Raw genomic sequence first — 25188 nt, 5'->3', positions numbered from 1 at the left:
GATAAAGGATTTGCTTCCCTTCTGCTTTTAGGAAAATCCACCTCCCTTTCAATAGCCTCCCAGTATTTCCTGTAATTTCATTGAAGGTGGAATAATGGAAAGACCGCAAAGTGTAAACACAGGAGCCTCTCAATTGTGATGTTCTTGGTTCAGAAATGAATGCAACCCTCTTTTCCTGGTAATGCATGCTTCTACTATTGTGATCTAGCCCTGCAGCTGTAAACACACGTGTCCCTCTCCTCTTTGTTCTTGGTTGAGAGCGGGACTGAACCCTCTTTTTTTGCAGCAACACATGCTTTGATTAATGTGATCAAGCCATTACCATTGTTTTTACTGCTATGAAGGATTACGCTCTTCTTTTATGTTGCTGTTGGCCAATTGATCAAAGCAAAAGGCTATGAAAAGCAATAAATTCTGTGAATCTTAATGTAAGCCATGGCCAGGGATATAACTACAGATGGGGGTGGGCAACATAAGGGAGGTTTCCTTTCATATTAAAAACTCTGCCTTCATAAATTGAATTTTCCTTCAATCCATCACTTCTAGCATTGCCATAACCTAAAACGTTCACTGAACATTTAGAAATATGGTTGTAGCATCCAAAGAAAAGGGTCGAGCAGAGACACCACATAAATATAGCACATATAAGAGCCCATTGGTGCAGTGGTTTGATCATTGATCTATGGCCCCTTCTACACTGCCATACCATCCAGATTATCAAATAATCCACATTATCTGCTTTGAACTGGATTAGCCGAATCTACACTGCCGCATAATCCAGTTCAAAGCAGATAATCTAGATTTTATATGGCAAATTATATTTGTATTTGTGCAATACATGTGATGTCTCAGGGACCTTTGGCCCATGACCCCGCAGCCATCATAGATCAAACTGAAGAGGATTTGGGCTTTTTCCCATCTCAGCAAGATTCTGTTCCATTCCAGATGTCCCCTGTTGACATTTTCATGCCAAAGCCAATTAGGGACACCCTTGAAACAGAGCCTGGTTCCCCGGAAAGTGTTATGTTTGATAGGAAGGCCTTTCTCAAAACACATCGCTCCCATAAGCAGTTTCTAAGACGAAGCGCAAGATTAGCAGAGAGAGACGATTGTAATTAAACCGTTTCCCTTGGGAAGTTTTGGGGAGGCAGGCATGTTGAAACAGCTTCATTCTCTGGGAAGATTTGGGGAGTTAAACACCTGTTGGGGGAAGCTCTTGAACTTCCATAAAAGTTCTGGACTGAGCTTTCCGTATCGCGGTGTCAACGTGACTATTCAAAGAAGAACATCGACTCTTGTTTCCGAGCTTCTAAGCAGCCCTCCGGTGCGCTTACTCTCGAGTAGACTGGGAGTTGCGTTTCCACTCCTGATCAAGTTTGGACTGCGTTTCAGATCCACCACGAATTTACCTTGCCTAGCCTCAAATCCTTGTCTGGACTTTACTTAAGAATCTCCCTGTGAATCCTTGCTCTTTCCCCACTCAAACTTCCAAAGAGTTTGAGTGTGTTTCAGTTATTGGATTATAGACTTTGGACTCTAATACTGGACATATAACTTCATTTATTTGGACTATTTTTGATCTTTCCTAAAAGGACAATTGCTTGACTATATACTCTGCATACTTTTGTTTTATTCTTTTATTGCTTTAATAAAGATATTAGATTGTTTATTTGCCTCGGTATTGGTTTCCAGTGTTCGCGCTGCTTAGGGGTGTTACAATACAAGCCATTCCCCGAAAATAAAACATAGTGATAGGCATAGCTATGCAGTGTACACGGGTGGCTCCCCTGTCAGATCCCGGTCGTTCTTTGCATGCTGCAAACTGAGGCACAGTGGGAGACATAGAAAGTGAAAGTGAAAGTCTCCTTAGTGACTTCAGGAGCAGGACGCTCCTCAGGGGGAAGAAGTAAAGCTGTGGCTGCCATTTTACTCAGCACTGTGGGTCTCTCTCCCAACACCAACCAGCAACAGTCTGTGGGTCTTCTTGAGGAAAAATAAATATAAGGCAGTGTCTATGTTTGGTGAAACACGGGACTATAGGATCTCAACCTAAAACATTTCAACTGATATCTATTTCCTTCTATATTTGTCAATTGAAAATTCATATTCTGTGGTAAGTTATTTTTATTGGCCTTTGCTGATGTTTTCCTCCCTTTTTTCAGTTCTTCTTGTAATGTTTGAGTCAGATCTTTTTTTGTTTCGTGTTATTATCTCTGGCAGCAAGTAATAAAAAAAACCTCATTCCCCAGAGTCAGATTCTGATTCTGTGTTACCATTTACAGGATAAAACAACACAAGGCTGTTCCAAAGGCTGAGATGAGAAAGAATAAGGCACAGGGAGAAAGAACAGAACTATCCTAAATCAGTGCTGTAGCAGTCAATTGAGTTGTCACCAAGACAGGCTTAATGCTAAAGGCACAAAGATCATCAGTTTCATACCATAGTAGTATGAAGAGAGCAGTGCCTATGAACCGGAGGCGTAATTTCCTGTGCTCATTTTTCTCCGCCATATAATTCCCTTTTGCAAGGCCATGACGTAGTCTGTTTCAGGGACGCAGCTTTAGCAGCAACCAGCTTTTGCTGTGCTTTAGCACGAGACCATCTGCTCCATCCAGCTGAGGGTCAGCTGCCAGTGCCACAAGGGACTGAAATAGCTATGCCCCTCTGACATGGATTCTGCCTCTCTGTGCATATTTCTGTCTCTAGCTTTGCCTTTATATTTGCAAATCTTTCCCTGTGATCCATTGCCTTTCTGAATTTTGGTGATAGCTCAACATACTTTATCACCCATGCATAGTAAACATACTTCATTTGTCAAAAAAGGGTTTGTAGGGTGTACTGATCTCTGATGTCAGATATAGTCTCAGAGTAAAGGCGTGATCTGAACATATACACCCGTAAGGCATCTTGTTGGCAGTAGAGCAACATAACCAAGTTGAAATACCCCACACCCCCATGGTAGCATCCATAGGATAATTATGCTGAACACACAGGAATCAATGTATAGAGGTAAAGGTTTTCCCCTGACATTAAGTCCAGTCTTGACCGACTCTGGGGGTTGGTGCTCATCTCCATTTCTAAGCTGAAGAGCCGGCGTTGTCCGTAGACACCTCCAATGTCATGTGGCCAGCATGACTGCATGGAGCACCGTTACCTTCCTGCCAGAGTGGTACCTATTAATCTACTCACATTTGCATGTTTTCGAACTGCTGGGTTGGCAAGAGCTGGAGCTAACAGCGGGCGCTCATTCCGCTCCCGGGATTTGAACCTGGGACCTTTTGGTCCGCATGTTCAGCAGCTCAGTGCTTTAACACACTGTGCCACCAGGGGCCCTTCTGGATGTATACATTGATTTTATTACTATACACAATAATTGTATTGGGGCATAGCAAATACCAGGGGAGAGTTTCTAAAATTTAAAATAATACACAGCAAATGCAACTAATTGGTTCCTCTTCCTTCAGGATAGGGAAATACTAACTCAAGCAAATAAGCTTGCAAGGCTGAGAAGATCTGGAGCGCAACAGCCTGAAGTCAAGAGGTTGCTAGGAGAAGGAAGAAAGAGCAAAAGAGGGGTTCAAAAGGAATTGTATCGTAGTATGTTTGCTTTTTCTAATCACATAAAATGCAATCTGTCTCCACTGCAAGTGGGAAGAGAAACAAGAGTAGTGTCTGGGAAGGAAAATGACTTTTTCTTCTTCTTACAAACAAGAGGGATCATTTCTTGGTTGGTGGAGTCACCTCCCAAGACCTAGACTGAATCTACACTGCCATATGATGAAGTTTGGAACTGCACTATATGGTCAGTGTGGACCCATAAAATGCTTGGTGGGACAACATTGCAGCTGTTCACTGAGGCTGCAGTTCCAAACTGCATTATATGGCAGTGTAGATCCAGCCCCAGTGAACAGCTGCAATGTTGTCCCACCAAGTATTGACAGCAAAAAGGGGAAAGAGACAGGAAGCTGTTACTTGTAAGGTGTAACGCTCCATGCATGCAACACAGGAAATCGCACGATGGGCTCTAAAGCAGGCTTAGGCAAACTTTGGCCCTCCAGTTGTTTTGGACTTCAACTCCCACAATTCCTAACAGCCAGTAAGCTGGCTATGATTTCTGGGAGTTGAAGTCCAAAACACCTGGAGGACCAAAGTTTGTCCATGTCTGCTCTAAAACAAGGGTCCCCATGAATAGTCTTCAAGAGTTTCATGAACTCTTTGACTTTTATTTTCTCTCTATTACTTTGAAAATGGTGTTTGAGTGCTTTTCACTGGGCATCCTTTCCATCCTTTTAATCAGATTGTTCATAGTGTTGTATGGTCCCTGCACAAAGTCAAGATCTAAAGAGAAATCTTACACACTCAAACAGAGAACACTGTGATCAGGCAATCAATGCACCTGCTCACTCTACCTGTTGGATACTATAGACAGTTCCAAGGCACCTACTGTTCTCCTTCTTATGGCTACTTTTCAGCCTTGCTTGGACTAAACCAACAAAGGAAGAACTGCTTTTTGACTGGAGGATGGAGGAGAGCACACACTCACCCTATTTGTAACTTGGATGAGTATTCTGGTTGATATCTGAGATTTACATTCAAGAATGGTTAAGTTTCAAACTTTCCTAATTTATTTTCACATTTTTTGTTACATGGGAATTATATGCAAGTGAGTTCCATTTCCACAAAGAGCTGCAAAAAATGCAAGTCTTCCTTATCTTTCCTCCAAAGCAGAGGCTCCAATTTGCTGGAGGAAGGAGAGGAAACACATCCATCATTGTGTTGTCGAAGGCTTTCATGGCCGGGATCACAGGGTTGTTTTAGGTATTCCAGCTGTACGGCTATGTTCCAGAAGTATTCTCTCCTGATGTTTCGCCCACATCTAAGGCAGGCATCCTCAGAGGTTGTGAGGTATGGAGAAACTAAGCAAGGAAGGTTAATATATATCTGTGGAACTATCATGTCAGACTACACAGAGAAGCCATTTAAATTCACAAGCATGTGGACAACTTCAACAGAAAGGAGGAAACCATAAAAATGAAAATGAACAAAATCTGGCTACCAGTATTAAAAAAACTCAAAAATCAGAACAGTAAATAAGAAGCAACACTCTGATAACAGAAGAGTTCCAGGGACGGCTAATGACTCTGAACAAAGGATGCCCCCAGGCAGGAAAAGCCAGGAAATGAACCTTTCCAATGCTAATTAAGGTGATTAACTGCAACATTCACACTGGCTTCCGACTAACAAAGAGTTCTTCTCACACCCTGGACTTTCCACAGATATATATTAATCTTCCTTGCTTAGTTTCTCCATACCTCACAACCTCTGAGGATGCCTGCCATAAATGTGGGCAAAACATCAGGAGATAATACTTCTAGAACATGGCCATACAGCCCGGAATACATACAACAACCCTACATCCATCATTGTTTCATTTGGCCATTTGCAGAGAGCTGCAGACAGCTCTATGAAAATAATCCTAGATCAGCTCTTGTTCTTCATCTCTCTTCCTATCTGGCTGATCAAAACACAGGCCACAGGTGCTGCTGAGGACAAAGCAGATGGGAAATCAGCCAATGTGCAGGCTATTTCACTGCTCTTTAATATATGCACAGGCAAGTCCAGCCAATTCCACATATCCAGTGGCTGATCAAATTTGGGCTAGAAGTCAGGAAGGCAACTAACTGCAATTTGGTTGGGCATGAATAATGCAGAAAATACTTCCACGGCTAAAGTTGATTTGCACCTGCAAATGTCAAACTCTCTCTGCAGTGATTGCTGTTTTGGTTTATTTTTGCTAATGAAGAACAGTGTTGTGGTGCAAATAATTCCTCCTGCTTAATAAGTACGCCATCATAGGAGTAGGCGGTAAACCTTTGATTGACAATGAAAAATAACGAGGAAAACCAGTTAAAATTCATGAGCAGAGTCCTTATCGATTAACAGTAGTAGAGAGCTGACATTGTATGCATTCAGAGGAAGGCTACGTCTTCTACACGGTCTAATTAATGCAGTTGGAAACCATTTTTACTGCCATAGTTCTGTGCCATGAAATGTTGGGATGTGTGGTTTGGTTAGGCAGCAGCACTCATTGGCAGAGGAGGCTAAAGTCTATGGCAATTAATATGGTGTTAAGTTGCATTAATTTGACAGTGTAGATCAGGCATGGGCATAAGCAGCTGAGGGGGAAAAGGAAAGGGCCTGAGGCTGTGTGGAATTATGGGAGTTGGAGTCCAAAACACCTGGAGGACCAAAGTTTGCCCATTCCTGGTGTAGAGGTCCCAAAAATGTATGTAATGCTATCTGTACCTGGCAGCATGTGGCTGTTCAATTTGATCCTCCATTTACATGATGCAGCCAAATACGAAAATTAATTCCCATGCCCCAGGACAGTACTTTAATTGGCGAATTTAATTTTGTACAGAGTGCAGTCATTGGGGAGGAGGGTGGCATGTATTTCACTATGAATTGGTCCACAAATACAGAAAATGTCCTTCTTTGGCTGGATGTTGGGTTCAGAAGTTGTTTGCCAATGAAATGAGCAAATATTTCCCCAGGGGAAAAAATTCCATCAAACGACCAACTCCTGCCTTTGATGTTTAATAAAATCCTTCTCCAAAATATGTTGTGGCATTTGCTCTGCTTACTATAGGTAATAAGAGCAGTAGTGGAATAGATGCTAAATGTGGAGCCTGGGCCATGAGATGCAATAGATGCCTCCAGGTTTTCTATGAATTAATAGCAAGCTGCTTCCAAGTTTAATTATGAAGCTCTCAGCTGAAACCTATCCAGATGTTTAAACACCATCACTATAAAAGCAGGGTGTTGGGTACTTACTGAAGCCACACAACTTCAGGGAAAAGTTGCCAACTTTATATGTATGAGCCGCCCTATGTGAAGTGAGACTACTGTCCAATTAGAGCCAACCCAAGGCAATCTGCTGCCTGATGCATTAAAAAGGAAACCAGAACAAAGGGCAGCCCTCTCCTTCATCCTCCAGTCAAAGTACAAATCACTCAAAACCAGACAAATTTATATTGATAAATAAGGCAGAAAATTCCAAAAGCAGCTTTCTTTTTCTTAATAATAAACATACAATGCAATGTAATTGCAAACCATTTTCTGTTAAATGTATTGTCGAAGGCTTTCATGGCTGGAATCACTGGGTTGCTGTGAGTCTTTCAGCCATACATAGCCATACAGCCTGAAAGACTCAGCAGCAACCCATTTGCTGTTACTTCACTGCACTTAAAATCAGCTGCTTCATGATGCCTAATAGTAGGGGTGGGTCAGGGTGCATCTACACTATGAAATGGTGTATACTTTTAAGTTCTTTCGAGATCAGTATTCTGTTTGGGAAAAATATTTGGAGAACTAAGTAGAGCATGCCTTGAGTTCTTTCCAGGTTACTATTTCACTGTCTAGATTTTAGTCAACCCCAAATAATCAGATTAGCACCGTGTTTTTGCAACTTGGCTAAATCAGTGTATTTATTTAAAAGAAACATAAATTACAGAACAAAACAATGTATTTTTGGCTGGGAAATTAAGAAGGGACATATGGGGGTTTTCTTCTTTTTTTTCTGGTTGGAAAAATGTTTTTACCTGCTCCTCCAAACAACTGAAAGTTCATGGAAACCTTTAAACAATAAATGTCATGACAGAAAAAATGCAGGGTTCTTATATTACTTTACTAATATACAATACATTGGGACAAAAGCAATAAGAGCAGAAGCAAGCACACAAACCCTGGAACAATTTCACATGTTCAGCAACTGTTTATCTCCAGCATAATTCTGTGTATATTTATTTAAAATATGTCCCACTATACTTAATAAGTCTTACTTACATTTAGGTATTGATAGGACTGCAAGCTGAATACAGGTTGGAATCATTCATGACTAATTCATATTCACAATATTTTATTAATTTACTGCTTCAGGGGAAAAATAGAGATTGAGAAAGTCCACCAGGCCCCACTTATTGGGCAGCAGATTCTGCAAGCAACAAGTGTCTGTTTCCTTGTGGATCAGGAAGCAATTGATTGACATTTTGAAGCTCCCTGCAACAATGTCTGGTGTGAAGGGGAATTTCAACAGGACTCCTGCCTCTGACTGTTGCAATGGAGAAAGTTCAAGGGAGGGACTGGGAATGTCAGCTGCTTATCAATCAACAGGGGAACAGATCCCTGTTGCTAGCAGTGGCTGCTGCACAGAAAGTGGGTGATAGAAATGGACAAATCTAGATGGCTCTGTTAAAAAATAGGAGATTGAGATCAATGGACTGAAAAGGGGGTTTAAATCTGGTGCTTTTGGAAGGACAGCAGATTAAGGGGAAGTGAATGGATTGAGAGGAAGAGGAGGCTAATGATATGAAAAGTGATGTAAAATCTGGTTGTAGGGTTCTGGTGGCTCTGTACCATGTATGTTGGGGATGGGCTTATGATATTCATGGTTTTCCCACTTTCACTGAGGTCTTGTGCACCTAACTCCTCAAATGTGTCTGTATAGACAATTCCAAGTGAATCAAGTGTAGATAATTTCAAACCTATCCAAATTATTTTAAATTATATTTTAACATATTTATTTACTGATGTATTTTAATTTAGTACGTATTTTATATGCTCCTTTAACTGATGTACTGTGTTCTTGTTGTTGTTCCCCACCAGTTCTATTGTATAATTAGCCTGTTCTTTTTACATGTATTCAAAGTATAATATTCCATGCATAAAATAAATATGACTTGTATAGTTTAAATTAATTTTTGAAAAAGATACCTAGAAAGTTTTCTGCCTGGGGTTCAGTAATATTCAAATAGAAAAGTGTCCTATTCTAAATTAGATGTTTGCTCCAGCTAATGCACACATATTTGAACTCAAGGGCCCATGGACCAAATTCGGCCCTCCATGGCATTTTATGTGGCCCTCCAGATGTTGGACTACAACTCCTATATCCGTCATCATTACACATCATGACTGGAGTTGATACAGTAACATCTGGAAGGCTGATGTTTGTTCTGTTTAGTCAGGAGAGTGGGGTTTGGATTTAGATACAAGGTTTGTGGATATGATGTCTGAATTTAAAATGTCCTGTAACCCTCCCACAATCTTAAAACCACAAGGGCTGATGGATTGCAATTCCCATTATCCATACTCCATATCATGGATCATCAAAAATAATGGGAGTTGTCAATAACATCTGGGAACCCAAACTGGATAAAAACTAAACAGCAACAACCACTATGTTCTGTATCCATGGATTCTCCATTCATGGATTCAATGGCCCTTTGAAGGCAACCATAAGGCTGATGTTGACCTTGAGGAGAACAAGCTTAATGATCTAATGCAATACTGTCTACATGAACTGACAGACTCTCCAGGAAGAATTTCAGGCAGACCTTCTTAAGTCTATCTAGAGATGCCAGGGATTGGATTTGGGAGCTTTTATATGAAAAGCATGTGATCTAGCTATGTGCGACAGCCACTTCCCAAATATAACACATATGCCAACATGCTGAGGTGACCTCACCTCTTACATCTGATCTTCCCATATGGTCAACCACTTTGTATAGTGCTGAGGACTTCTGAAGTGCTCCCTGGAACAGTACACATGAACATTACTGGAAATACATTGGTCATACAGCAAAATGTTGGCTATACAGCAAACTACAACAAAAATGGCAGCAGCACGATTATTTTCACTGCAAGTTGGACAAAAGCTAATGATGCATCGACTCCCTTTATGCCACAGGGCAATACCTTTATTGCCCAGCCTTGCATTCTGCAAGGTTTTGAAGCCATCTTCTTTACAGGCGATAGCAAGAATGCTAAAAATAATACAGGATTTTTAATGTTATTTATTTATTTAAGTGTATATCCTGCCTTTATCCTAAATGGGATTCAAGATGACTATCTCAGATATGTATCTGTTTTCAATTAAGATGGTCCTAAGAGGTTCAAATCAGACAGAGGCCATTCCTTTTTGGCCACATGAGAACCATGGATAAAGTCAATGGAAGTCCATTTTCATTCCCTATAGGATAATGACATTAAATGCTTTCTGTCTTCATTGTCATGATTATTTCCTTCCCTCTCTAATAGGAACTTACAAGAAGAAAGTGAACCCCAGAAGAGTCGTGAAAACTTTGTTTCGCCTTCTGAAGGATGTGGCTTTGACCTTCTTGGAAGTGGACTACTCATCTGTTAAACATTAATGCTGTTGAGCTTCATTACTAGAACTAACAACGTTGCTATTTTGGTTGGCCTTGGTTTCCATCTTTTGACATCACAATGAGTGGCATCCTTCAATACCTGGACCCACGGCGGATCCAGTGGGGTGCCACCTGGTATGCCGTCCATTCCCGAATCCTCCGCACCAAGCCAGTGGAGTCCATGCTCGAGGGGACAGGCACCACCACCTCCCATGGAACAAAACTGGCACAAGTGCTCACAACTGTGGATCTTGTTTCACTCGGTGTTGGAAGCTGTGTTGGTACGGGAATGTATGTCGTTTCTGGGCTGGTTGCGAAGGAGATGGCGGGACCTGGTGTCATCGTATCCTTCATCATTGCTGCTGTGGCCTCAATCTTGTCCGGTGAGTCTTTCCAAAAGATATACAGTATGTTGTATTCAGAACTTGTCTAAAAGTTTGCTTTTTGGAAAAATCTTCAAGAACCTCCCAAACAATGTCCATTAACCATGCTGACTGGGGAAATCTGGGTTCTATATGTAAGTGTATTTTTTTAAAATATAGCCAACTCTCTGTATGCCTAAAGAACAATTTTATCACACCATTGTACATAATGGGATTCAACATCCACTGATTTTGGTATCCACAGGGGTTCTGGATTCAAACCACATTGGATATCATGTGTCTACTGTATTCAGAACTATTTTGTGTTGTCAAAGGCTTTCATGGTCAGAATCACTAGGTTGCTGTGAGTTTTCCAGGTTGTATGGCCATGTTCCAGAAGCATTCTCATCTGATGTTTTTCCCAAATCTCCTGATGTTTTGCCCACATCCTCTGAGGATTACTGCCATAGATTTGGGTGAAACATCAGGAGAGAATGCTTCTGGAACATGGCCATACAGCTTGGAAAACTCACAGCAACCCAGAACTGTTTTTTATTTCCCATAATATATTATCTCATGCAAAGACTTAGGGTGCATCTACAGTGTTTGATTAATGCAGTTTAACACTGCCATGGCTCAATGCTATGGAAACCTCAAGAGTTGTAGTTTTACAAGGTCGTTAGCTTTCTCTGCCAAAAACGTGCTGGTGTTTCCACAAGCTACAAATCCCAGCCACGGCAGTTAAAATGGCTTCAAAATGCATTAATTTGCCAGCGTAGTGGCATCAGTTTCAAACTCTCTTTTTAAACAGAATGTTGTTTATTTGAACATTATTATTAATGTCATGATTTAAAGGATTTAAAATTCCCTAATCTGGTTTTAATCTTTTAAAAATAGATATTATGTGCTTGCTGGGGCTCGATTTCTCAGTGAAAAGGCAGAGGAAAAACATCTCCTCCTTCCTCTATATCAAGCATAGGCAAACTTTGGCTCTACATGTGTTTTGGACTCCAACTCCCACCATTCCTAACAGCTTCAGGCCCTTTCCTTTTCCCCCTCAGCCGCTTAAGCGGCTGAGGGGGAAAAGGAAGGGGCCTGAAGCTGTTAGGAATGGTGGGACTTGTAGAGCCAAAGTTTGCCCATGCCTATTCTATATAATATAATGATACTATATTGAATCCCAATCTTTATCCTTCTTGCACCTTTTCTCCACTGTAAATCAGCTGTAATGCTCTGCCTGCCCCCCTACATTTCACATTATATCACCGAAACATTTCATTTTTCTATAAGTTCTTTATTCATTCTCAATGCCCCTTCTTTGGTTATTCTCTCAATCTACGTAATTTGTAGCATCCTATGATAAATCCACCTTTGTAAGCTTATGTTAAAGTTCACAGCTGCGTTGAATACAGCAGAGCCAGGAATACATAGATAGTATTGATAAAATGCATATTATCAAGTTCAATTTAAATCTTTTATTGTTTATGTAAAAAGTAGCTGCTTGAAGCCATTTCTGTGCTTACTTTTATTGCAAGCAATGATCCCGCTCATTCAGCCATTATTTCTGTTTGCTGGCTGAATTCATATTGGATCTTTAACCACATTTATTGAGCTGTTTGCTTTTTAACAGTGAACTTACTACAGTAGAGTCTCACTTATCCAACACTCGCTTATCCAACATTCTGGATTATCCAACGCATTTTTGTAGTCAATGTTTTCAATACATTGTGATATTTTGGTGCTAAATTCGTAAATACAGTAATTACTACATAGCATTACTGCATATTGAACTACTTTTTCTGTCAAATTTGTTGTTAAACATGATGTTTTGGTGCTTAATTTGTAAAATCATAACCTAATTTGATGTGTAATAGGCTTTTCCTTAATCCCTCCTTATTATCCAACATATTCGCTTATCCAACGTTCTGCCGGCCCGTTTATGTTGGATAAGTGAGACTCTGCTGTATTCTTAACATTCATATTTACACGGTGTTCACTGCTTCCTTCCTTGAGGGCATCTACAGTGTAGAATAAATGCAGTTTGACACCACTTTAACTACTTGGATCAATGCTATGGAATCCTGAGATTTGTAGTTTGGCAAGGCGCCAGTTCTATTTGACAAAGAAAGTTAAAGATAATGGACATGTACAATTCCCATAATTCCACAGTATTGAGCTACGGCAGTTAAAGTGGTCTCAAACTGTATTAATTTTACAACGTAGATACACCCGCTTACTTGATTAATCTTTGCAGGTTATCTAAACGAATGGCTGGTTTGCCTTAAAGTTGCCATAATTGGGAAATGATTTGAAGGCAACACAACAGCAAACACTGGTTCATCTACATGTCAGACGTTGCTGGTACATTCTCCCCATTAAAACAATTTTGGCATTTGCCATTAACAATGATGCTGATATTTAAAGTGCTTTTTGAGAGATGTTATTAGAGTCCCAATTAAATAGCAATGACCCAAGAAATGTAATAAATAAATTGGACCCCGTGGTCACTTCCAAACTGAACTGAGTCTAATTATGTAAGTATTCTGTATCTCTTTTCTGACTCACTGTAGTCATTTAGCAAATTAAATAAGTATTATGTAATGACGGAAGTGATGAGATCAATATAATCTTGCACTGTTATGAAGCTGCATTTGTCAACAAACATCTCCACAAGAGCTCTATATTAAAGGAAACTTCTGGGGGCTTCATAATTTATGAAATATTTCATATAAAATGTCAAGCTCAAGGAAAAAATAGGATCTAAAGAAGTGGTTCTCAACTTGTGGGTCTCCAGGTGTTTTGGCCTACAACTCCCAGAAATCCCAGCCAGTTTACCAGCTGTTAGGATTTCTGGGAGTTGAAGGCCAAAACACCTGGGGATCCACAGGTGGAGAACCACTGATCTAGGGAGATGGCTACATGAGGTTCTAAAAGCATGTTTTGGCCTTCATTTAATGTACCTCTATATACATTAAATATCAATAACATAACTAGGGGCCCTTCCTGACAGGCCCTATATTCCAGGATCCGATCCCAGATTTTCAGCTTTAAACTGGATTATATGAGTCCCCACTGCCAGATAATTTGGGGTAAACAGAAAACCTGGGGTCAGATCCTGGGATATAGGGCCTGTCTGAAAGGGCCCAAAGATGCATCCTGCAATCCCCAGCCTTTTCCACTGTCAAATGGCCCAATGTTATCAAATCATGGAAGCTGTAGTTTTACAAGGTCTTTAGCCTTCTCTTCCAAAGGGATAGTTAAGGTGGTGTCCGACTGCATTAATTTGATAGTGTAAATGCATTCCCAAGTCTCATCCACTAATGGCAGTCTGCATGGACAGTTCAAAAGAAGATTAGGGCTAGCTTCAGCTTCTACTCTGAATGACTGCACATCACTTCCACTATCAGAAATTCCATGTGTTTATGCACCAGTGATGCAAAGGAGAAAGTAGAGATGTTGCATATCCTGCTATAGGGCTTCCTCAAGGCAGTTGGTTGGACACTGTAGTATGGATCCTAAATATTTGTCTTAACTGAAGCAAACACACTGAATCAGTGAAATTTGTGTACACACACACACACACACACACACACATATATATATTCATCAGTTGATTCAGTGGACTTGATTAGTTAAGACTAACCAAGATTTGGGCTTCCATAAGCAGAAAGCTGTATTAGATATGCCAGATCTTATTTAACCTGATCCAGCAAAAACCCACTTATGTTCTGAGTTCATGCAATTGGCCTAGTAATGCAATACAAACTGTATTTTGGTCCATTCTCCATTGATAACACGTTGGTAGACCAAAGGGAGGATAATGGGAGTTTTGAGAGAGAAAGGATGTTTCTATCTGTATTAGCGTTGTCTTATTTTAAACTTTTATTAGGTTGTGCCATATGATGGTTATCTGCCTTGAGTCCCTGTGGAGAGAAAGGTGGGATAGAAATAAAGTAATGTAATAATAATAATAATAATAATAATAATAATAATAATAATAATAATCCAGCATATCTATCTTGTTTGCTGTGTCATACAATGTTGTTGTGTCAATAATAGCTTTGATAGTTCAGTGGAACTACCATGCACAGTGATCATAATTTTCCAAATACCAGATGTAAGAAACAAAAAAAAGGGAGGATGAAGACATTTACACCTCTAGAAACAGTATACAGGCAGTCCCCAAGTTACAAACATCTGACTTGCAAATGACTCATAGTTAAGAATGGGGTTGAGACAACAGGAAGTCAGAAAAATCTATCCCTTAGAAGAGAAATTCACTCCTGAAAAAGTTATCATGGGGGAAAGGTGTATCAACTGAAGCTTTATCACCAATCCGTGTGAGCCACAGTGTGCCGGCTGGACTGCTGACCTGAAGGTTAGGTTGCTGACCTGAAGGTTGCCAGTTCCAATCCCTTCTGTCAGCTCTAGCTTGCAGGGACATGAGAGAAGCCTCCCAGCAGGATGGTAACACATCTGGGTGTCCCCTGGGCAATGTCTCTGTAGACAGCCAATTCTCTCACACCAGAAGCGACTTGGAGTATGTTCTCAAGTCACTTCTGACATGATAAAAAAATAATTGTTTCCACAACAAACCAAAATTTTCAAAACCCTATTATCATAGGGACAGAAAGTGAGGTGAAATCTTCTGAACAGGGGCACAAATAGCAAAACAAACAACACAAGGGTGTTAACCCTTCCCTATGCTGTTCAAAGCAAAGAAATATATGCATTTGGATGGAGTTGCAATTAAATAATGTGCCTGTTCTGACTTACAAGCAAATTCAACTTAAGACCAAACCTAAATCTTGTCCGTAACTTGGAGACTGGCTGTACTGGGCTAGTTCAGTACCTGAAAACAGAAGAAAGAAGTAATGAAGTGTAAAACAGATGTCACTGAGTCCTGCTTTCCTTGGTTGTATTTAGCCAAGGGTATAAATTGGTCTGTGCTTTCCACGTGAGTCTGTTTATTCCCAGCAATTGTCCTTTACAGTTCAATGGTAGCACACAGACAAAATGTTCCAAGCCAAGCCCTTGAAAAGAGGCTTTTGAGTTTTTGATGTATTGAAACAGTATGTGAAATATTAATTGTGAAGTGTTGTTGTGTGCCTTTTTTTTGTTTTTGTTTCCAATTTATGGCAACCCTAAGGCAAGCCTATCATGAAGCTTTCTTGGCAAGATTTGTTCAGAAGCTTTTGCTTTCTTCTGAGATTAAGAGAATATGACTTGCTCAAGTTCACTGAGTGCATTTCTATGGCTGAGCAGGGCTTTGTACTCTGGTCTCTAGAACTGCAGTCCAACATTCAATGCACTACACCACAAGATCATTTTTAATGCATTTAATCAATATGTGAAACATTAATTGGAAATGCAATACCATAAAACGTTTCAGCTGAATTTGTGTTTACAAAAACAGATCTTTCCTCTAAGCAGACTTTAAAGGTCCTATCACAGGTGCTGAGTCCTGTTTCCCCAAATGTAGGCTCAGCACTAGTCCTTTAAAGTTGATGTTAAAGCTCAAACCAAATTCACCATCTCAATGATATGAGAGCCACCAGCCAGTTACTTTTGTGAGAAGTGGGGTAACATGGGTATAACACAATTACATCTGAAAACTAGCACAACAAGTGGGAATGAAATCACCTACCTGGTGCCACAAGCCGTGTTTTCTAATCATTTTTTAAAAATTACTTTTTAAGGCAATTTCAGAGTCACACAAACAAGAATTTTTCAAGTCTTATTGCGTCCTTCAATCCCAAGGTTCTCTCTTTAAAAGCAATTCAAGGCAGTGGCCAATTCAATAAGTTACTTTTACAGGGTTCTTATCAGTATGGGTTGCGTTTTTTCTTACAATTTAATGAGAAACATAAATTGAATTCTGAATACCATCTACAAGAATTGGAAACAGCTCCCTGTGGGTTTCAAACACAATCCTTTGCTGATATACTTGGAGATTTTGGAGACAGAACCTGGGATCATCTATATGCAGAGGATGTGGTCTGCTCTGGAGCTATATCACATCCCTTATGTTTATGAAACACATATATTCTAACCAGACTGACCTTGGTAGTTTTCCATTCAGAAATGGCTTTGGTACAAACAACATGACCGCACTATAATCTAAAGCAATATACAAAATGATTCAAGATATTGTATCTTCTCCACGGGGGGCTATGTTTTAAAATTTTAAGATTATTGCAAGTTTGAAGTGTTGATTGTTCCTTTTCTTCTTTCATCTTGATTTGCTTTCATACCCGCAAGGAAAAACATCCCGATATATTTTTATAGTCTCCACAGCCATTTCTCCCTTTTTGATCATTCTTGAGTTTTTGTTATTTATAACAGCAACACATTCTTGGAAAGCGAAAGGGAGGCTGGAGCTACAAAATTACAAAAGAGATGTAACCCAATCTTTTGTTTCACCTTCTGCTTAACCTTTTGGCAGCATCTCCCATGGACATCTGGGATATAAACAGCACTTGGGCTCAGTTCTCAGGGTCCCATTTTCAAGAACTGCTAGTAGGGCTGAGTGTATCATTAGACACCGAGAAGCAGCCATTTCAGGTGGCAGATATTGAGATGTAGAGAGCACTAGCAAAGCAGGGTAAGTGATATAACTCTGGCACTTTAAGGTGTCCACTCTGTCCACCAACATGTCCAATCCCCTGCCATGAAGAAATACACAATCAAAACACTTCCAACACATGGACATCCAGTTTCAGTTTAACAGCCTTCAAAGAAGGAGACTCCACCACAATCCAAGGCAATGGATTCCATAGCCAAATAGTTGTCACCATCACAAATTCTTTCCTAATATTCAGGTAGAATCTCTTCTGGTTTGGATCTACTGCTCTGTCCTAGTTTCTAGAGCAATAGAAAACAAACCTGGTTCGTCTTCAGTATCCTTTCACATATTTAAACATGGCTATATTGTCCCTTCTTGACCTATTCGTCTTCAGGTTATATATACACAGTTCCCCAAACCATTCCTCACAGGGCTTGATAATTTTGGTCACCCTTCTCTGGTCATGTTCCTTCTTGAATTGGACACAGTATTCCAGGTAAGGTCTAACCAAAGCGGAATAGAATAGTACTATTATTTTCCCAATCTAAACACTAAACTCCTGTTGATACAGCCTAGAATGGAGCCCCAAGTGGCACAATGGGTTAAACCCTTGTGCTGGCAGGACTGATGACTTGAAGGTTGGGTTGCTGACCTGAAGGTTGCCGGTTCAGATTCAACCCGGGGAGAGCACGGATGAGTTCCCTCTGTCGGCTCCAACTCCATGCGGGGACATGAGAGAAGCTTCCCACAAGGATGGTCAAAACATCAAAACATCAGAGCATCCCCTGGGAAACGTCCTTGCAGACGGCCAATTCTCTCACACCAGAAGAGACTTCTGGTTTTTCAAGTCTCTCCTGACATGAAAAAAAGCCTAGAATTGCATTGGTTATTTTAGCTGCCACATCACATTGTTGACTCATGTTCAGCTTGTGATCTACTAAGATTCCATAGAGACACCTGAGATCTGCCATCTGAGATGTTAACCTCACTCTTCCTAATAGCACAGCCAGACTACATGAAGGGTGGTATGGTTTCCATTGTGTTGTTATAGAAAACCTTTTGAAAGGGTCACCTTAGTATCTCCATGAGTTCAGAAATTACTTGAAGGTGCACAACAACCATGATAGAAGACAAAGTTTGTCATTCTTGTTCCATCATGTTCACTTGCAAAATGACTTTGACAAGTTGTGGTTGCTAGCTAAAATCCTATATTGTAGAGTGTATCTCAATTAGCTATTGCGATTTGTGTGTTGGACTAAAGAAACCAAGGTTCAAATCCTGCTCATAGCATCATCCATTGAGATCCATGGGGGTCTTCTGGAAGTCTCAGCAGAGGATGTAATTGTCTTTCAGTTTGGTAAGAAGACATTGCCAGAAGCATCTCTGATGCTCTTGGTTCTTCACCAGCCACTGAATGGCCATGGAGAGGAAATATCATAGCAAAAGAGTGAGCTCAGTGGGTAGGGGGTGCTTTCCTCAAAGTGGTGGAAGCAAGAGAATGCAACTATAAAGAAGACGCATTGTACATAGTCATATGTTGGACTTAGGTTTGTACATCTCACTAACAGAAGGTTAATCTCCATGTGCATAGGAATCTTGTGAGATTTTAAAGTATTATGAAGACAATACTGCAATTTCTCCAAGACTAAATAAACAGTAACTTCTGGATCAGTGTTGATGTGAGAAAGATGTGTCTGATGTCCCACGTGCTTCAAGGAATCAAAGAATATTTTTGAAGTTATAAATAGAATGTTGTAGGCAGTCCTACGAAAGCCCCAAGTATTCAGCTGTGTTTGTTTGTTCCTGAAACATATTATCAAGAACAATGTCATACCAGCGAAGATATTGCTAGGTTACTTGAGAGCTGAGGCAGTGCGGGAAGGAGATGTAAATTGTCATATATCCATTACCAACCAGCTGTTTCACAGGACTATTTGATTTTGATTTTCTAAAACTACAATTATGCCAAATTGGGCAAATCTAATCCTAATTCAAAGAAATGTCATGGTGCCACGTTAGGTCCTCTTGCTAGAAGCTCGGGTCATTAAAAAATATTATCTCCAGCAGAACTTCTCTGCCTCTGAGAATATTTAATAGTCCAGTAAGCTAGTACTGTATTCTTGTCACATACACAAATTGACTTAGATGCAAAATAATTGGATTTCTGGCAGATATGTCTAGCCTCAAGGCATCAGGGATGCATTAGATCTGTGTTGTTTTATAAAGGGAAAAGGAGTTGGAGGGGGGGAAATCAACCTGGGTTCATCCAAGAGAACCCAAAATGAATTTTCCTGTCTTTTACTAAGACAAAGGCATTGGGATAGTAGCTCAGGAAAATTTTGCAAGATGTTACCTTAGCTATGTAACTTCACAAACTTTTAACATTATGTCACCATCATTGGAATGGGAGCAAAATAGTTCTTTCATGGTGTATAAAATTTTTAATGGGAGGAAAATAACTGTTTTGTTCCCTTTCCAATCACAGTGACATATTTTTAAAGGTCATAAGTTGGCGTTCTCTTGGTTAGTCCCAATTTAAGTAGATACATTCAATTAATTGTTGAATGGGGAGTCAATACATTGATATATCCCATTGATTCAATGGGTCTGCTCTAGCAAAGACTAACAACAAAAAATCCAGAGCTTTGAAAAATCAGCTTTTTTGGACTATAATTTCCGTCAGTGTCTATGCTAGCTGGGAATTCTGGGAGCTATCATATATGTAACATGACATACCTGGAGAAAGAAAATTAAGAAGGAAAGTAAGCAAACATTTTCAAATTGCAGTTAAATGATCTCAAAAGCTGCTATCTGTGACTCTGGTGCATATAACCCAGGGGGCCTTTTGCATTATACATTACATTACATTACATGTATTATACATTAAACATTACTATGATTCCACTTTCACTGCCATGGTTCCATACTAAGGAATACTGGTATCTGCAGTCAATGAATGAGTATTTTAAAGTCTTGGACAGTGAAACAAATCTCCCAACTGTCCTGATTTGGTCGAAATAACCCCAGTTAATCCTCTGCCATCCCACTTTCTTCAAAACATCCCGGTTTCTCTTATCCCTTTCCATTTCCCTCCTTCATCCACAGCTTACTTCAGTTGCTGCAAACTGAGTTCAAAATACAAAAATATTTTTGATATTTGGTACTACAACTCCCACAGTCCCTTATCATTGGCTATAATTACTAGAAATTCAGAGAGCTGACATCCAAAAAAAAACCCTGGATGGCCAAAAATTCCTCACCTTTGGCATAGCCAATCACTTTCCAGAATTCTAAATGTGGACAGTAGGCATCAAATAGAAAAAATTTGGTCTTTTTCCTTCCTCCGTGCCAAGAGCTGACTTCAGCCTGGATCCTTTTGCTATAACTCTGCCCAGTGTGGCCTTAGCATCTATACTCTTGTTCCTGTCAATTTCTTCTGGTCCCATGAGGCAATATTTCAACTGTCATTTAAAGTCATCCAGGGGATGCCATCCTATCTTGTGCATGCCAACAGACATACTGGAAACATCTTCTAAAAGCACTTATAAGGACAGACAATTTTAATAGGCTTGGAAATCAGTCTTCCCCATGAACCATTAATGTTGTATCCCAACAATTTTCTCAATTAGTCTTTATTAAAACAAGAAGTGGTCTGTTTTTTGTTCTTTTCTTGTTTTTCATTAAAGGAAGACAGGACATCATGACTTGCAGAAGAACAATTCATGAGAGCTTCTAGGGTTCTTTTCCTTCTTCCTTTGCACCTACATGTGCTACACATAGACACAATTGGGAAAGATTCCAAGGACCACAGAAGTGTATGGCCCACCTCATGGCAATTGTTTTGTCTAATTAAAAGAAATGCAGATTCTTCCTTTGTTTTCCCCTTCTGTCACCTGTCTTCCCTTCCTTTGTAATTTCCCAGTTTTTTTTATTGTTGGTCCCTTGGGGCAGAGATAAGTCCAATTATACATTTTAAGGAGCCGTGCATACTCCCAGCGTGCTGATCATAATGGCATTCAGCTGGTATTTCCCACTTATTATAAATGAAGAGAGTACCACAGCTGATATCCAAATGAGCTTATGAAATAATAGTCAGAGCACAAGAGCCTTTCAGCTCACTCTCTCTTCCTGTGGAGACCAGTTCCTCCTCTTCTACATGAGCATCTTGGAGTATAGTTAAGGGAAATGCCACAGGAAAGGGAAATGAGTAGCTGCTGACCCAGCAAATCACACACTCTCTGCCCTAGAAAACCCTATGATTGCTTCATCATGGGGGTCGCCATAGGTCAAGAATGACTTGTAGGCAGACAACAACAGCAACAACAGCCACTGTACAATATTTGGCATGGTGTCTCCCATGCCACTGAAACAGTGAATCCATTCCAAGCTTTACTCTAGGTTTTACAAGAGCTATCCAAGGTGCTAACCCTAGCCTCCAAAGAAGTTCAGGACCTCAGACAGCTCCTTTCAAGCTATCCTAAACCTGAGGCTATTCATTGCCCCACTGACATGGCAGAGAGCACAACAAGCAGGCAAACATTGCCCTCTTTGGATTCTGCGTGTCGTTTGTATATAAGGAACTGATGCAAGTAGTTCATCTGAAAATTATCATGGGAATTCTAGCCAGCTTGTCATATATTATTTATATTTCTCTGGGTAGGCTATTATTATGCATGTCAAGGAGAGTCTTTCTTCATACCTCACCTGTCTGTGCAGTTAGCAGCCAACACCACTACAATTTTTCAAGTCAAAATCTGGAACAGAATACCTGTCTTCATGCCGGCATCTGTTTCATAAATCTTTCAGGCATGTACTTTCCCACTGGTCTCTTGCATTTGCAGCTTACATGCAATTTTAATCAGCTTTGATGAAATGACTTTATATCCAAGTCAACTATTGGAGGGTTGCTTGTGGGGTGGGGCGTATTTTTCTTTCTTTCTTCCACATCTCTGAGATGTGTAATAGAAATTGAAGTCTCAAATATCCCTTTGAAAGCTTTTATTATCTGAGCACATTTAAAAATGCATGAAATATACAAGACCTTCAATAATGAAAGTATTTATATCACCAGCATATGTGTGTGTGCGTGTGCAGTTTTGCACATCCAGAAGCTTTATCACAAAAACAGAGGTAAGATAAAACAGCTGCAGTGGAATCAATCACCCTCTAGAGATGTCAGACTAGTTACAGATTCAGAACTTGTGTAATTGACAAGGTGTCTTTGATACAGTCATCCCTCTATAACCACAAATTATGTATTGAGGGATTCAACCAATATTCCAAAAAATGTCAAAAAAATGCTTCGATTTTGCCATTTTGCATAAGGGATGTCATTTTACTATGCCATTGTATCTAATGTAAATTGAGGGTCCATTAATTTTGGTATCGGGGGGGGGGGGGGTCACGTAACCAAATCCCGATAGAAAAGAAAAGTGCACAGAATACTTTTCTAGGGACAGTTCCAGAAAAAGTAGTTTGAGGGAGCTAAAGGACTTACAAAGACCATTTCTTAGGGAGCAGAGAAAGCATTCTTTTGTTCATATTAAATGCAAATATATTGCAGCTGAAAATGCTGGGGGAGAATGAATAGGGAATCACAAATGTTTGGAGAAGTAATCATTGCTACTCACTAATCCATAAGTTCCACACGCGCATTCTTTTTAAATTGTTAATATAAAGTGACATGAAAACATGAGTACTCAAATGTAAGTGAAGACACAGAGGTTGAGACTTACATGACGAAGAGATCTGTATGCACAGTGAGTCCCTGTCAACACCATTACATTGTGATGCTTCCTCCCATGACCATTCTGTTGCTGGTGGAAGCTGGAAGAAAAAAAGAGAATAGTCTGAGGATTTCCTCAGCTAGATGCAGAACAAGGACATTTTCCAAGTTCTGCTGAGTCCTACTGATGTTTCAATGAATATCTATCTCATCAGTCCACATCTAGCTATGGAGACAAAACCAGATGTTTCTCCAATCCCCCCACAACAATAGTATGGCTATGTGGGGCAATTATCACAACAGTGAATGGAAACCCTCCATTTCGGGGGTTTTGAGTATGGAGGAAGAGAATACCAACCTCTAGAATGACCAGAAAAATGCATACACACATGTATAATGTATTTACACTTGGGCTTGTCAGCTACAGGATGTTGGGCAAAGATATGTTTTGGTGATGTTGCAGGCAAGTGAATGGCACCTGGTGGCTTCCATGTCAGTTGGGGAGTGAAGCCATTCCTGCTTTTAATACTAGCTGTAAAGGAGTTGTCCAAAGTGCTGGACTTGTTTGGGAGACATGTTTCATCCTGTGAGATATATTTATTATAGTTCAGCTTGAAACCTGAAATCATCCACTGACATAGAAGCCATCAGCAACTTCTGGATTTGGAATGGGGCATCCCTTTGGCACTTGCTCACGCTGCTGTGGTTTCCAAAAGGAAAGGTCCGTTGCATGCTCAAGTGAACATTGAACCATGAAAGCCTTCGACAACACATTGAATCATACACTGGAAATCAAGCATAACTGCATACCTAAGGATATACAGTGGACCACTTCATATCTGCAGATTTAACCAACAATAGATGCAAAATAGGAAACAGCAACACATCAAATTGTGAAAAAATCAAGATGTGGCAATTAGAGGTGAAGGTGGGCACTCCTGCTTGTTCTTTCATTCATTTGTGAGGATGCCACCACTGCTGCTTACCATACCCTTTAGAAGTTGTTTGCCAGCCTTTATTTGCATGTTTGCAGCTTTTTCAGGGACATGGTGAGCAACCATGGAAGATACTTCTGCTTGTTCATTTCTTCATGAGAGTATTGCCACTGTCACTCTTCATATCCCTATCATGGAGACTTTTTCAGGAAAGAGACTCTGTGAGACAGAAGGGGGAATAAGTGTTAGGGTAGCCAGGGTTTTCCATAGCAGTGTGACAATGCATCCACTCAGTGGGTTGTATGTTTTCCAGGCTGTATGGCCATGTTTCAGAAGTATTCTCTCCTGACATTTCGCCCACATCTATGGCAAGCATCCTTAGAGGTTGTGAGGTAGAAAGGCCAATTACATACCGCACAACCTCTGAGAATATCTGCCATAGATGTGGGAGAAATGTCAGGAAAGAATACTTCTGGAACATGGCCATACAGCCCGGAAAACATACAACAACCCTGTGATCCCAGCTAGGAAAGCCTTTGACAATACATCCACTCAGAGTTTTATTACAAACAACCCAAGGTGTTGAACCAGTTTGGTAATAAGGTTAGTAACTTTGGATAGCTCCTTTTAAGTCTGGGATAAGGGTTCAAGCAGATTCACAGGCCACCCCTGGAGATGTGGATAAATTGAGGGTGTTGTGTATGAAGATAGTTGTGTGAATGAATAAATGGTGTGTTGGGTCAGCATGTTGTAGTAGTTTGAACATTGAAATTGTGTCTCAGGAGACCATCATTTGAATCCCCTCCCAGCCATGGAAACCCAAAGGGTGATTCTGGGCAAGTCACACTCTCTCAGGCTCAGAGGAACCTCCTCTGAATGAATCTTGCCAAGAAAATCCTATGATATGCTAGAAATTGGAGTCAACTTGAAGGCACAAAAAACAAACAACAAAGGTTCATATGAAGAGAGAATGTGCATGCGCGTGTGCAAATATGAAACAGAAATAATTGTGTGGGTCTACCCCTTACTTTAATGCCACCCCAGCTCTGGCAGGAAGCCACCGAAATGCTCTCTGAAAAGGACTGCAGTTCTCTGGCCAAAATTCTTTTCGCTGCCTCTTCTGTTGAGATGCATTTATAGCCAGGCTCATGTATCAGTGGATCTTCTGTAGTTTCATGAAAGCCTTGAATTATTTAAGTAATTTTCTACACCATGGCAGAAGTTATCTCATGGCAGGATGAGTGTGTCCTAGCATACACTTTCAGAATTTACTGTGCTAGAAATGCAATCAGAAAATGTCAACCAGAAAAATAGTCCAATTTGTGTCCTTGGAAAATCACTGAATTGGCATGCTCTCAATGTCTGTCATACCTGTTTTTTAAAACTCCAGAAGAAA

The 25188-nt window shown here is 40.2% G+C and overlaps 1 protein-coding gene across 1 annotated transcript in view; it reads left to right on the top strand.

Annotated features, from left to right (window-relative positions):
• The window catches only part of slc7a14 (solute carrier family 7 member 14), a 68328-nt gene that overhangs the window by 19414 nt on the left and 23726 nt on the right, over positions 1–25188 (top strand). The window contains exon 2 of the mRNA XM_003218136.4: positions 10096–10588. Within this exon, the coding sequence (XP_003218184.1) occupies positions 10285–10588 (304 nt within the window). The 5' untranslated portion in view covers positions 10096–10284. The remainder of the gene's footprint in view (positions 1–10095; positions 10589–25188) is intronic.

This window comes from Anolis carolinensis, chromosome 3 (genome assembly GCF_035594765.1).
Source record: "Anolis carolinensis isolate JA03-04 chromosome 3, rAnoCar3.1.pri, whole genome shotgun sequence".
Classification (NCBI taxonomy): domain Eukaryota; kingdom Metazoa; phylum Chordata; class Lepidosauria; order Squamata; family Dactyloidae; genus Anolis; species Anolis carolinensis.
This window is presented reverse-complemented; position numbering and strand designations above follow the sequence as displayed.